The sequence below is a fragment of the Mustelus asterias genome, unplaced genomic scaffold (assembly GCF_964213995.1).
Source record: "Mustelus asterias unplaced genomic scaffold, sMusAst1.hap1.1 HAP1_SCAFFOLD_695, whole genome shotgun sequence".
In the NCBI taxonomy this organism is placed as follows: Eukaryota; Metazoa; Chordata; class Chondrichthyes; order Carcharhiniformes; family Triakidae; genus Mustelus; species Mustelus asterias.
Genome location: NW_027590644.1, coordinates 72,839 through 87,793, shown reverse-complemented (window position 1 = coordinate 87,793; position 14,955 = coordinate 72,839). Strand labels below are relative to the sequence as shown.

Below are 14,955 nucleotides of genomic sequence, written 5' to 3'. Positions count from 1 at the left end.
ACTGTGCCGCCCCGACCCTCATGCTGTTTGGAGTGTGGAGACTGCAATAAATACCTGTGTTCCCTGATGCCTGCCTGTGGAGTTCTTCAGGACAACTCCTCAGTAGTAAAGAATTTAGCACTGGCGACAAAGGTTGGAGTGACCGGCGCTCATAAGGTGAAGGATTAGGACCTTTACCATGGACTGTTTGCCGAGATCCTTAGTGCAGAGTGTAACGAAAACCCTCTGAGGATGTGGGGGACCACACGGGTAAGAGAGCGTCTTGGGAAACAGTGTGTTTGGTGAACTCGGCTGCTGTCAACCGTTACAAGTCTGTCTCCTCGACTGTCGTTGGCATCGGTTGTTGCGGGGCAACCAGAGGAAGACTTGGTTGTTGGGTGACTAGGAGTACCGAGCGCTTGGGAACAAACGAGCGCAGGAGCCAGCACCAGGAATCTGGGTTCAATTCCAACCTTAGGTCACTGTGGAATTTGCACATTCTCCACATGGGTTTCCTCCGGGCGCTCCGGTTTTCTCCCACAATCCAAAGATGTGCAGGTTAGGTCGATTGGCCATGCTCAATTGCCCCATAGTGTCAGGGGGACTAGCTAGGGTAAATGCATGGGATTATGGGGACAGGGCCTGGATGGGATTATGGTCGGTGCAGACTCGATGAGCTGAATGGCCTCCTGTAGGGATTCTATGATCCTATGATAATTGCCCTCTCGATGGGGGGGGTGGCCCAAACAGATTACCCTGAAGCCAGGGTCACCTGACCCATTCCCTTAAACGGGCTATGGCCCAACATACATGAATTCAACCTGGAAAGCAGAGAGGCAAAGCATTTGGGGAAGGCAAACAAAGGAAGAGAATACTCAATAAACAGAAAGATATTGAGAGAAAAGCAAAGTACTGCGGATGCTGGAATCTGAAACAAAAACAGAAAATGCTGCAAAATCCCAGCAGGTCTGGCAGCATCTGTGGGGAGAGAATAGTGATATTGAGAGGGGTTGAGGTGGTGATAGACCTTGACGTGCATGTCCTTGAAGGTGGGAGGAGAGGGAGATAAGGCAGTCATGAAAGCATATGGAATACTTTCCTTTCTTGGGCAAGGTATTGAAATCAAAAGCAGGGATGCAATGCTGGAACTGTATAAAGCCACAGCTGGAGCTGTGTGCACAGTGCTGGTCGCATTACAGGAAGGATATATTGTTCTGGAGCGAATGCAGAGGAGATTTACAAGAATGGTGCCAGGACTTCAAAATTGCAACTTTGAGGAGATTAGATAAGCTAGGGTTGTTTCCATAAAACAGAGGTGGTTAGGGGTGACTTCATTGAGGTGAACAAATTTATGAGGGGCCAACCGGTTTCCCTTGGATGAGGGTCAGTTACAAGAGGGCTTAGATTTAATGATGAGAGGGGACATGAGGGAAATCTTTTTCACTCAGAGGGTAGTGGGCACCTGGAATTCACTGCCCACGTTAGTGGCTGAGGCTGAAATGCTCAACTCATTCAAAAGATACCTGGATGGCTACGGGATCAGGTGTTGAAAAGTGGGATTAAAACGAGCAGTTAGTTTCTTTTTTTCTCGCGGCCATCGCAGACATGATGGGCTGAATGGCCTCTTTCTGCACCTTAATTTTTTTTATGGTTCTCTGATACACCCAAGGCTTAACAAGGCTGCTTAAAAGGTTTAATCACATTGCGCTGTATGAGAATGGAGTCACTTACAGGCTCGATCAAGTAATGAACCACTTGGATTCTCCAGTAACTCAACAATTTCACTCACCTTTAGTCATGCAAACTTCGAGATTCTTTTTTCAAACTGGTATGCAACTGACAGCTCAAGATTATGCTAGAATTTCCTTGCTCACAGACCTAACTGGCAGTAACAAGCTTCCTTTAAATATATATACTATATATGATTTATGATTGGAAATTCTTACCTTAATGTGATCCATCAACCAAACCAATGCACCAAGAATCAGTGGCCAAGTATGTGGAGCTCCAACTGTATACATTGAACTTTTTGACAATGGAAAGGGATACCTTAAATGAATAAAGAAATCAGTTCCCAATGAATAGGAATATAGCTTAATTTCTTGGACAAAATCTTCCACACACCATGTAAAATACATATTAACTAGAGTAGGCATGTGAAATATCAGATCACTGTTCATGGTCATTGTTCTACAAACACGATCAAATCTCAAGTCAAGAAAGACTTATGAACTACATACTAGCATTTGTGACAGTGGGGACTTCAGGAGGAATGCAAGAATTGTTACCACTGAATATATGGCTATTATTTTATTCAAGCTAGTAATAAGTTGCAAAAAGTTTAGGCCTCAAATATAGATCCATTGGGGACTCCACTACTCACATCTTTCAACAATAGTAAAGTCAACATTTAGCACCAATCTTTATTGCCAGTGAAGGAATGATGAGCCATATTATCGAACTGCTGCAGTTGGTGAGGTATTAGGATACAGTGTTGTTAAGGATTTATCTCCTAATCAATAGGTTGCCTCCAACTCCGCATACTCTCATTTTTGTTCACATTTTATTCTGCGGAACCTTGTGTCACCGGAGGGGGGGTGGGGGGCACTTAAACTGCCCTGATTTCCCTGCTCGCTTACCATCCGTGTACACATTTCTTCCTTTATAAATCATGCCATATTTTCCTCAAACCACAAATTTACAAATGTCTCTCTCTTTTAAGAACTTGAGCAGCACACTCAAGGCAGGATGAGTATTTGTGCACATACAAGTTGAATATTACAGGTGTTCAGAGTCTAGAATCAGAAGTCATCTGCAATGTTCCTTCCGAGAAGAGGTTGACTGATTGCAAAGAGTGCCATCTTCCAGAGCAAGACTTTCACAACGGGAGAAGGCAGATAAACGGAGTTAGCCCGCTGGCACCAGTTTCAAGGTTCCAGCAGTCGACTGATTTGATGAGGGTCAGAGTTTTTCCTGCTGCCACCAGCTTGATGGTAGACAGCACAGGCTGTTGTCTGGAGCTTTGTTCACATTGGACGTCAAACTGTAACATTAACTGTAACATTTCGTAGGATGAGAGGAGACCTAATAGAGGTGTATAAGATGTTGAGAGGCATAGATCGGGTGGACTCTGAGGCTTTTTCCCAGGGTGGAAATGGCTGCTACGAGAGGACACAGGTTTAAGGTGCTGGGGGGTAGGTACTGGGGAAATGTTAGGGGGAAGTTTTTCACAGAGGGTGGTGGGCGAGTGGAATCGGCTGCCGTCAGTGGTGGTGGAGGCAAACTCAATAGGGTCTTTTAAGAGACTCCTGGATGAGTACATGGGACTTAATAGGATGGAGGGTTATAGGTAGGCCTAAAAGGTAGGGATATGCTCGGCACAACTTGTGGGGCCGAAGGGCCTGTTTTGTGCTGTAGTTTTCTATGTTTCTATTAACTGCTGGAATTCAGGTCCAACAGATGATATCACACTGCAGCTTGGGAGAGGTCATGTGAAATATCTCAACGTTGGACACAGGATGACTGGGATTTTGAGGTTTAATTGGGGGTTCTTTTTGTTTTTTGAGACACTGGTCTTGAATCGGTAAACAGGCTTTCCCTTGTTGATGCCATTGTGTCAACTTACTGATGCTTTGGCCATGAGCATTATTATGTGAGATTAAGGTTATTATGTGTGAAGGTGTTTCTTTGTTCGAAGTTAGCTGGAACAGTCATCAGATGAGCAGCTGAATCATTTTGTCTGCTTAGCTATTGTCCATTTTCAAACAGCACAGAAAAAAAATGACTTTGTAAAATAGTCCAGCAGATGAATATATATTTTATCTTTCACGTCTTGACTGTGACACTTATCAAATCTCTGAGAACTTCATAGAAACAACAAAAACTGAAAATGCTGGAAAACTCAGCAAGTCTGACAGCATCTGTAGAACAAGAATAGTGCTAGTGTTTTGGGAGGGGAGGACCCTTTGTCAGCCCTGAGATGTGGGCATCACTAGCAAGGCCAGCATTTGTTGCCCATCGCTAACTGCCCTTGAACTGAGTAGCAATCAAGAGTCAACCACATTGCTGTGACCTGGAGTCATACATATGTGGGCCAAAATATATCACTTCAAACCTCTCTGCATTAAATTTCATTTACCTCTTGTTCAGCCATTCCACCAGCCTGTCCATACCCTAATGAAATCTATCACTTTCCTTTGCATAATATTTTCAAGTTTTGTCTTATCTGCAATTTTGAAATTGCGCCCTGTGTACCCGAATCTAGGTCATATTAAGGAAAGCAGTGGCCTTATTCCCACTGCCTCACTAAATACCTTCCTCCAGCTTGTAAAACAATTATTCTGTTTCCTGTCAACTTTGGTGATTTTCCTAACAGGCCTTCCCAAACTGTGGGTCTTGAAGCTCAATGGAGTCACAAGGTCCAAGAAAACAGTGGTTGTCATGGAGCTCAATATCCTCAAATACATCCAATTCAATTCTGGTCACTTGTTAACTTTATGGGCAGTCAATCTTATGAACATTTGTCAATCCCTATTCAACCAGTCTCTCAACTACTTCTTTCATTCTGTCTTTGGCAGCATCTTCTTCCTTTGTAAAGAGAGATCCAAAGGATTCATTTAGCACCATGTTCTCCACCTCCTTGAGTGGACCTTTTTTGGTCCCCATAAGTCCTATTCCACCCATGCTACCTTTTTACTATTTATGTGTCGATAGATAGATGCCATCTTTTGTATTAATATCTTCTCATGCTCTTGCCTCGTTTCCTTCTTTCACCTCCTCTACGTTGAGCCTGGTTCTAACTTGCATCATCAACCAGACATCTCTCATACACAATTTTTCTGCTTCATCTTACTCTGTCTTTCTTCATCCAGGGACCTCTGATTTTGATTGCCCTGTCTTTCTTCCTCGAGGCAATGTACTTCGACTCGACTCAAACGGTCTGCACTTTAATGTCAGCCCATTGTTTTACCTGCCTATCTTTTATTCCAAGTTATCCAGGACAATCCATTCTTTTTTCACCGAAATTGATCCTTCTCCAATTCAGAATATTTTCCAACTCCAGACTGCTCCATTGTCCTTTTCTAAAGTCTTATGATCACAGTTTCCGAATGTTGCCCAACTTACACTTAATCCCACTTGATACGTCACTCCCAAAGATCAGATCCAGCAATATTTTACTTGTTGACCAGAAACAAGCAAAAACATTTTCCTGGATGCACCTTCTCCTCTCTGCTATCCTAGTCTATATTACTATAATTATCATTCCTCTATAGCTCTTCACATCTGAAATTTCCCTCAAAATTGCTCTTCTTTTTCACTATCAAATACACCAAGTAGTGTAATGGCATTGCTTTTTGTTTCTTATTCGCCAAACTGATTCTGTCCTTGAGCTCTCTAGGACATCTCCCTTTAGCACTGTACTGTTCTGCCTAATAAATATTACCAATCATCTGGCTTTCTTTCCTGAACACGTTGTCATAGTCAATGGGACAGAAGGGGGCCATTTGGCCCATTGATTCCATGTCAGCTATCTGCAGAACAATATGCTCCATCCTCTTACCCTACTCTATCCCTGTAGCTCTGTAGTAAGATTGTTTGCCTTAACTGCTTGTCCAATTTCCTTCAGAAACATAGATCATCACATCTCCCACTAGTCTCAAATATGGCAAGTTCCAGGTCATTACGAATCACTGTAAAAAGTTCTTTCTCTCATTCCCCTGCATCTCTTAAATCTACGTCCCCTAGTCCTGGTGCCACTAGCTAATGGGAACAGTCTTTTTGTCTATCTTACTTAAATCTTTTACAACCTTGTATTTCTTCATCAGACGTCTCTCAATCGCCATTGCTCCAGGGAGAACCCAGCTTCTCCAGCTTAACCTTGCACTTGAAATCCCACATCCCCAGGACTGTTCTGCTGATCTCTGCACCTTCTGAAAGACCATCACTTCCTTCCTGAAGTGTGGCAGTCAGAATTGGATGCAATACCTAGTTGTGGTCTAACCAAAGATCTATTTTTTTAAACTCAAGATCCGATATGCTTTGGTAACCATTCTCCTAACCATCCTGCCACCTTCAAAGATCTATTCACCTGTACACAGTTGAGAAACGTGCCATTAAATCTATAATGCCACTTATCGATTCTGCAAAAGATGCATTACCTCACACTTCTCTGTATTAAATTCCATCCACCACTTATTTAACCATTCCACTAGCCAATGTCCTGTCCCATTCGATTAGTATCATTGTCATTTACCACAACTCCAAGTTTGGTATCAGTGGCATATTTTGAAATTTAATTCTATGTTCCAATATCCAAGTAATTTACATAGATATTACTACACAAAAAGCAGTGGCTCTAGCAATGATGATGGGGGAACATCATTGTCTACCAGCCGGAAGTCTGAAAAAAAACATTTACCACAACTTGCTGTTTTCTGTCCTTAATCTAATTATTTTTTATCCAAGCCGAAGCTGACCCTCCATAGGCAAACTCCACAGCATTGCCTTCATCAAACTTGTTACTTCATCAAAAATTGAATTACTGAAACATTCCTCAGATCCAGGAATATTCAGTACCCAGTCCTGCCCTATTTTTGAATCAATCTCCATTACCGCCACATCACTTTCCGATGTGGTAATCTGCACCGACAACTCACCAACCTGATTTCTCATTCTTTATATACTTCACTGTAAACCCAATTTAAACCTCATCCTCCCTCCCAGTCTGACTGCACCTGATGTATTGCCTCTATTTATCACTCTCTGTTCTACCTTCTCCAATCTTTTGTGCACCTCATTTCGCATTTTTAATGTTACATTCTGGTTCTTATCCTCCCCCCACACCTCGACCAATTTAGTTTAAACTTTCCCCAGTAGCACTGGAAAACCGCACCAAGCTTTGACAAGGTCCCACATGCGAGGCTGATGAAGGTGGTTGGAGCTCATGGGATCTAGGGCAACTTGGCAAACTGGATCCAGAATTGTCTTAGTGGCAGGAGGCAGAGGGCAATGGTCGAAAGTTGTTTTTGTGACTGGAAGCCTGTGTCCAGTGGTGTTCCGCAGGGATTGGTGCTAGGTCCCTTGTTGCTGTAGTGTACCTTAATGGTCTGGATGTGAACGTAGGAGGTATGATCAGTACGTTTGCAGATGACATAAAAATTGGTGGTGTGGTAAATTGGAAGGACTAACAAGGCATGGGAATATATAATAGAAGATCAGAGGGACCTTGGTGTGCAGGCCCATAGATCTCCGAAGACAGCAGGACAGGTAGATAAAGTGAATAGATAAGGGCGAGCGAGGAGGTGAGTTCCACTTGGCACTAACCTCCAGGCTGCAAAAGGGAAAGTCAGCTGCTGCCACGGTGCAAGCTGGGGGGCCTTCATGGGTGCAGGGCCAGAAGTCGCTGCTAGGTTGGGGCTCGTGTGGCAAGTATTCCACTGACTGCCATAAGAACCTTTGAGGGATTTCATATGAAGCCAAGCTCAAATCCCACTAACATCGCACTGATTACTCTGCTATCTGTCTGCTTGAAAGGCTCTGGGTTTTTGACATTGCGATCCAGGCCCAACTAACAGTTACAATCACAGGCTTGTTAGCCTCGCTGAAGGTGCCTGGAGCCCATTGGTGGTCATGGCATGGCTGGGCATTGTCATAGAATCATAGAATCCCTACAGTGCAGAAGGAGTCCATTTGGCCCATCGAGTCTGCACAGACCACAATCCCACCCAGGCCCTATCCCCATAACCCCACATGTGATATGGTACAAGCTAATAATGGCATGATGGGAAAAGTGGCTACTTGCTCGAGGTGATACTCGCAAAAAAACACAGAACAAAGCAGCTACCCATTTGACCCTCTCCCAAACTAGTACGGTCAAACTGAGGCTAACTCTGCTTATCTTAGGGAAGGGAAGCCATAAAACAGAACGCAAGGCCAACTAGCCTTGTCTCAGGGTGTTTTGACAAGTACCCTAGAACTACATGCATAAACAAGATAAGGTTGTAGGTGAGGGAGTCACCGAACCATTTCGTTCCTTCCAAAGACAGGATAATGTTACTATTGATAAGACCGAGGGGCCTCGAAAGTCAAGCTGAGATACCACTTGTATTTATGATGCCACTAATTGTTTTATTGCTCATTACTAATTGTTTCTATTACTCATTTTCCCACGTAAGCCCTTGTCACAAAACCTGATACTGATTTTCTATAAATTGTGGACTGTTTCTGGGGCTAAGCGCGAACTTGGTGGAGGAACTAGCAGCTGTATCAACTGCTCTCCGACCTCAAGTCTTAGCCACCTTCTGCATGCAGAGCTTTGTTATTAAATGCTTGTTATCTTGACGAGAACGAATTTGTAGAGTCTGTCTTTTACAAGTAATTAGCAGGAAAAAAGTTACACTTCAACACATATTTATCCTGCTAATCCCTCTGACACTAGGGGCAATTTAGCATGGCCACTACCTAACACATACATTTTTGGACTGTGGGAGGAAACCAGTGCACCCAGAGGAAACCCACGCAGACACGGGGAGGACATGCAAACTCCACACAGACAGTGACCCAAGGCCAGAATCGAACTTGGATCGCTGGTGCTGTGAGGCAGCAGTGCTAACTACTGTGTTACCATCCTGCCCCACCTGGCAATGCCAGGTGGCACCCTGGCATTGCCAGGTGAGCACTGCTAGGGTGTCGGGGACAAGGGAACGGGGGTCTATGACGGGGAAAGATAGAACATAGAACATAGAACATTACAGCGCAGAACAGGCCCTTCGGCCCACGATGTTGCACCGACCAGTTAAAAAAAAACTGTGACCCTCCAACCTAAACCAATTTCTTTTCGTCCATGAACCTATCTACGGATCTCTTAAACGCCCCCAAACTAGGCGCATTTACTACTGATGCTGGCAGGGCATTCCAATCCCTCACCACCCTCTGGGTAAAGAACCTACCCCTGACATCGGTTCTATAACTACCCCCCCTCAATTTAAAGCCATGCCCCCTCGTGCTGGATTTCTCCATCAGAGGAAAAAGGCTATCACTATCCACCCTATCTAAACCTCTAATCATCTTATATGTTTCAATAAGATCCCCTCTTAGCCGCCGCCTTTCCAGCGAAAACAATCCCAAATCCCTCAGCCTCTCCTCATAGGATCTCCCCTCCATACCAGGCAACATCCTGGTAAACCTCCTCTGCACCCTCTCCAAAGCCTCCACATCCTTCCTGTAATGTGGGGACCAGAACTGCACACAGTACTCCAAGTGCGGCCGCACCAGAGTTGTGTACAGTTGCAACATAACGCTACGACTCCTAAATTCAATCCCCCTACCAATAAACGCCAAGACACCATATGCCTTCTTAACAACCTTATCTACTTGATTCCCAACTTTCAGGGATCTATGCACACATACACCTAGATCCCTCTGCTCCTCCACACTATTCAAAGTCCTCCCGTTAGCCCTATACTCAACACATCTGTTATTCCTACCAAAGTGAATTACCTCACACTTCTCCGCATTAAACTCCATCCGCCACCTCTCGGCCCAACTTTGCAACCTGTCTAAGTCTTCCTGCAAACTACGACACCCTTCCTCACTGTCTACCACACCACCGACTTTGGTGTCATCAGCAAATTTGCTAATCCACCCAACTATACCCTCATCCAGATCATTAATAAATATTACAAACAGCAGTGGCCCCAAAACAGATCCCTGAGGTACACCACTTGTAACCGCACTCCATGATGAATATTTACTATCAACCACCACCCTCTGTTTCCTATCCGCTAGCCAATTCCTGATCCAATTTCCTAGATCACCCCCAATCCCATACATCTGCATTTTCTGCAGAAGCCTACCATGGTGAACCTTATCAAACGCCTTACTAAAATGAAGGGGGACCCATTAGTAAGGCCTCAATGCTGAGGGGAGGGGAAACATGCTGCCGATAAGGGTGTGGTCCTGTTCTCCATAGGGGGAGTGAGCGGGTCTTCCAGTGCACTGTGCGATCAGGTGCCCTTTCAAAATGGCGCTTGATCAGTTTGCAGCTGGGCACACTGGCAAGTTTAGGCTTCACCCCTCCCAGAACCGTCATAAAACTCTCAACTCCCCCAAAATTTGACTAAGTGTGGGACGATTGCAGGACACGGGTGGGACCGGCACAGATCTCTCCTGTTTGCTCATTGTTATGGCACTTAGTTATAACACTCTTCAGAATATACAAGAAATTTGTGCCTTTGATACTCTCGCTGTTTCCCCACTCTGAAAATTAGTCTCCCATTATAACTGTTTTCGCAAAACGTTTCTCTGATTCCTGCATCCCGTTATTTTATCACTGCTATCTGATGGCCTATAAACTCCTACCAAAATCTTAGCACCCCTTTCTGCTTTTCAGTGCAACAGTCGCTTTACCCTTACTGCTACCCCCTCTAATGTTCTAATTTTTCTTAGTTAATATTGCTATTCCCTCTTCCTTTCCCTATTTTGAAGACTGCATCACAAGAAAAGATTTCTAACAAAGTAAACAGTAATACATAGAGAATTGGTCTGAACCATGTTCTCAAAAGACCTGTCTTTTCCCCTCAGTTCTAATAATATTCGAGAGGGGTGAATTTCAGGAACCACGCTTTGCATTGCAAAGACAGACACAAAAGCTAGGTGAAGAAATATTAAACTTAATGTAGATTAAGATAGAATCATTTGGCTTACAAAACTCAGCTTTTCATTGAAGCAGTAGGCAGTTTAAGAGATGAGATTGCTGTGAAATGCTGCAGAGTGCATGGATGAAGGATACTTCCACAAAGCTTTGGTCCAGGGTAAAGCAATGTTAGAAAGTAAGAGTATGATGTGAAAGTAGGAGTATGGTTTCACTTTGTTCAAAAGGCACGAACAGGAAGCTATCTCCTCGGGTCTTTAATTATGTGAATTTTGGCCACAAGACTCATGAGCCTAATGGATCTGGACAGGTGGTTAAGATTAATGTTTTGTCAATAATAAGTGACAGAGGGAAATGTATTCATGGCTCTCGTTTAATGAATCCGTTTAATGGGTGAAGGATTTATCCAATCTTTAAAATCTGAAATATTTATCTCGGGTCATTCCCAACTTGCAAGCACAGAGTACAAACCACACATTCTGCATCCAATATGGTAGCCAATTTGTGGCACCACAGCAAATCAGACGAATCAGCAGTTAGAATGATTTTTGATAACACTGGTGGTGCTGGTGAGGGGGAATTGCTGATCAGAACACCAGGGAAGCATTCTGCTCTTCAACAAAAAGTGGAATTTTCTGTTTAATCTTGATCCAAGCCATCGCAGTTAGACTAAGTGAATGTCTCCATTAAAGGGCACACCTCTGACATTCAAGTACCAAAGAAATGATGCACGACTAGCCTGGACCAGAGTCATACAGCTCAGAAAAGGCTCTTTAGACTATCAAGTCAGCACCAACAATAACAACCACTAAAGTCACACTAATCCCATATCCTTGAATGTTATGTTTCAAGTGCTCATCCAAATACTTTTTTAAAAGTTGTAAAATTTCCAGCCTCCACTACCTTCCCAGACAATGCATTCCAGATTCCCACCACCTCTGGTTCTCCAGGGGAGTTCATTCAACATCCTGAAGATAATATGCTCTCAATGGAGCCAAGTTGATACACATACTGTAGGTCTGCCACCATAGTAACTTCAATATTTCTAGTCTTACCCAAGAGATTTAAAGATTCTGGGAATCTCCTCTTCAAACTTTGAATCAGGCATCTGGTAAGATTGATCGAGCAAGTTATACAAAAAGGAGAAGATCTTCAGAAATTCCTTGGTAGTGGGCGACTGCAGACTCTTGGTCGAGATAGAATGTGGATAACCAAATTCCCCAAGGAACTAAAATAAATATGGTAGTATCATTTTAATCTCAAAAAAACAAACAAAATTCTGATTTAATGTACATTCATGAGAATTTCACGACACTTTTTTTTAAATGCCCTTTGAGCACACACCAGTGTTGGAGAGAATGGAGAAGTATCGAATGGCATATGCACGAGTTTCCACATCCTTACGAGATGAAGCTTTAGCTTTTACTGGGTCTTGCCTTGCAGCAACTGATACACCAACCCAAATCATCATTGATTTCCTACAATGCATGAGGAGGCCATTCGGCCCATCGAATCTGCGCTGACAACAATCCAACCCAGCCCCATCCCTGCAACCCCATGCATTTACCCTGCTAGTCCCCTGACAATAAAGGCAACTTAGCATGGCCAATCAACCTAACCCGCACATCTTTGGACTGTGGGAGGAAACCGGAGCACCAGGAGGAAACCCACGCAGACAGACAGTCACCTGAGGCCAGAATTGAACCTGGGTCTCTGGTGCTGAGGCAGCAGTGCTAACCACTGTGCCACCGTGCTACCCAATCCTAGCAATTCATAGCAGAAAACACCAGGATGTTGCACCTCCATGCTGTGCAACAGCACTAGTTACTGGCTATTAAATCTCACCTGACAGATTACATTCAAAGATTTTTTTTTTAACCCACTGCAAGGATAAACATAATAGTACTTCCAGCATTGTGCAAATCATCAAATTTTTTTAAAGACCATGGCTCCCTTTCAAAATAAGTTTTAACGGCTCATGTATCTTTGATGTCACTTTTATTAATACACCTGTAGGTACCTTAGCTTAAAATTGAAAACTGTGCTGTTCCAATTCAGAGGCTAAGCCACAAGTTAATTTACTGAAAATGTACATTAACTTCTGTTAAAGAGAACTAATATTGCAATAATGAGGAAATAATAATTTTATCATGGAGAAGGCTTTGAAAGTCGTACTAACAACTTCATTGTATCATCCGGCAGCACAGTGGCACAGTGGTTATCACTGCTGCCTTAGACTGCCAGGGATCTGGGTTCAATTCCAACCTTGGGTCATTTTCTCCTCGTGTCTGCGTGGCTTTCTTCCAGGTGCTCCGGTTTCCTTCCACAGTCCAAAAACGTGTTGGTTCAGTTGATTGGCCGTGCTAAATTGCCCCCTTAGTGTTCGGGGACTAGCAGGGTAAATACATGGGGTTACGGGGATAGGGTGTGGGTGGGATTGTTGTTGGTGCAGAATTGATGAGCAGAATGGCCTCCCCCCTGCACTGCAGGGTTCTATGATCTCAAAAAGACATGGAAAAAGTCATCTTGTTTTGACCAATTTTCTGCAGAACTGATTTAAGAATGAATCTGCACTTGGAGTCATAGAGGTTTAACATAGAACATAGAAACCCTACAGTACAGAAAGAGGCCATTCGGCCCATCGAGTCTGCACCGACCACAATCCCACCCAGACCCTACCCCCATATCCCTACATATTTTACCTGCTAATCCCTCTAATCTACGCATCCCAGGACACTAAGGGGCAATTTTAGTATGGCCAATCAACCTAACCCGCACATCTTTGGACTGTTGGACAAGTTTACATCATGGAAACAGGCCTTTCGGCCCAGCTTGTCCATGCCACCCCCTTTTTTTTAAACCACTAAGCTAGTCCCAATTGCCCACGTTTGGCCCATATCCTTCTATCGCCATCTTACCCATGTAACTGTCTAAACACTTTTTAAAAGACAAAATTGTATCTGCTCTACTACCTCTCGCAGCTTGTTCCAGACTCTCACCACCGTGTGTGAGAAAAATTGCCCCTCTGGACTCTTTTGTATCACTCCCCTCTCCCTTATGAAGTGAGAAGGGAGAGATATTTATAAAGTGATTTTGCATCACTTTAAAAAGCTGTAGTCTGGAACAGAGTCAGTGCTCAGGATATTAATGAGTCCAGTATCAGAGATTTGTGCAACATCTAGTGATATTAAGGGCTGAATTTTACACTCCTCCCAAGGCTGGAGGGGGGGAATCATAAAGGCCATTTAAGGCTCTTATCCCACCAGCTTCAATTTTTAGGCTCGCGGGAGCAGTTAGGTAAGAAACTCAAAAGAAAATCACTTTTTCCCATCCTGGACCAAAGGGCATTTTCACTCAGAGTTGAACAAAGAACAAAGAAAATTACAGCACAGGAACGGGTCCTTCAGCCCTCCAAGCCTGCACCGACCATGCTGCCCGACTGAACCAAAACCCCCGACTCTTCCGGGGACCACATCCCTCCATTACCATCCTATTGTCCATTACCATCCTATTAAAACTCACTACTGTATCTGCTTCCACTACCTCCCCCGCAGAGTTCCAGGCACCCACCACCCTCTGTGTAAAAAATCTGCCTCGTACATCTCCTTTAAACCTTGCCCCTCGCACCTTAAACCTGTGCCCCCTAGTAATTGACTCTTCCACCCTTGGAAAAAGCTTCTGACGATTCACTCTGTCCATGCTTCTCATAATCTTGCAGACGTCTATCAGGTCGCCCCCTCAACCTCTGTTGTTCCAGTGAGAACAAACCAAGTTTCTCCAACCTCTCCTCATAGCTAATGCCCTCCATACCAGGTAACATCCTGGTAGATCTTTTCTGTACCCTCTCCAAAGCCTCACCATCCTTCTGGTAGTTTGGCAACCAGAACTGAACACTATATTCCAAGTGCGGCCTAACTAAGGTTCTATAAAGCTGCAACATGACTTGCCAATTTTTAAACTCAATGCCCCGGCCGATGAAAGCAAGCATGCCATATGGCTTCTTGACTACCTTCTCCACCTGCGTTGCCACTTTCAGTGACCTGTGTATCTCTACACTCAGTATCTCTGCCTACTCTTAAGGGTTCTGCCATTTACTGTATATTTCCTATCTGTATTAGACCTTCCAAAATGCATTACCTCACATTTGTCCGGATTAAACGCCATCTGCCATCTCTCCGCCCAAGCCTCCAACCAATCTATATCCTGCTGTATCCTCTGATGGTCCTCGTCACTATCCCCAAATCTGCCAACCTTTGTGTCGTCCGCAAACTTACTAATCAAACCAGTACCCTTCCCTCCAGGATATTGGAATTCCACCACCCCTC

General features: G+C 44.0%; 1 protein-coding gene across 3 annotated transcripts in view; it reads right to left on the bottom strand.

Annotated features, from left to right (window-relative positions):
• Window positions 1-14,955, bottom strand: part of LOC144487272 (kinetochore protein NDC80 homolog) — a 128,375-nt gene that overhangs the window by 92,240 nt on the left and 21,180 nt on the right. For all 3 annotated transcript variants that reach the window (XM_078205357.1, XM_078205358.1, XM_078205359.1), the window contains exons 5-6: window positions 11,686-11,858; window positions 1,926-2,028 (exon numbers count right to left, since the gene is read on the bottom strand). In XM_078205357.1, coding sequence (XP_078061483.1) covers window positions 1,926-2,028; window positions 11,686-11,858 — 276 coding nt within the window. The remainder of the gene's footprint in view (window positions 1-1,925; window positions 2,029-11,685; window positions 11,859-14,955) is intronic.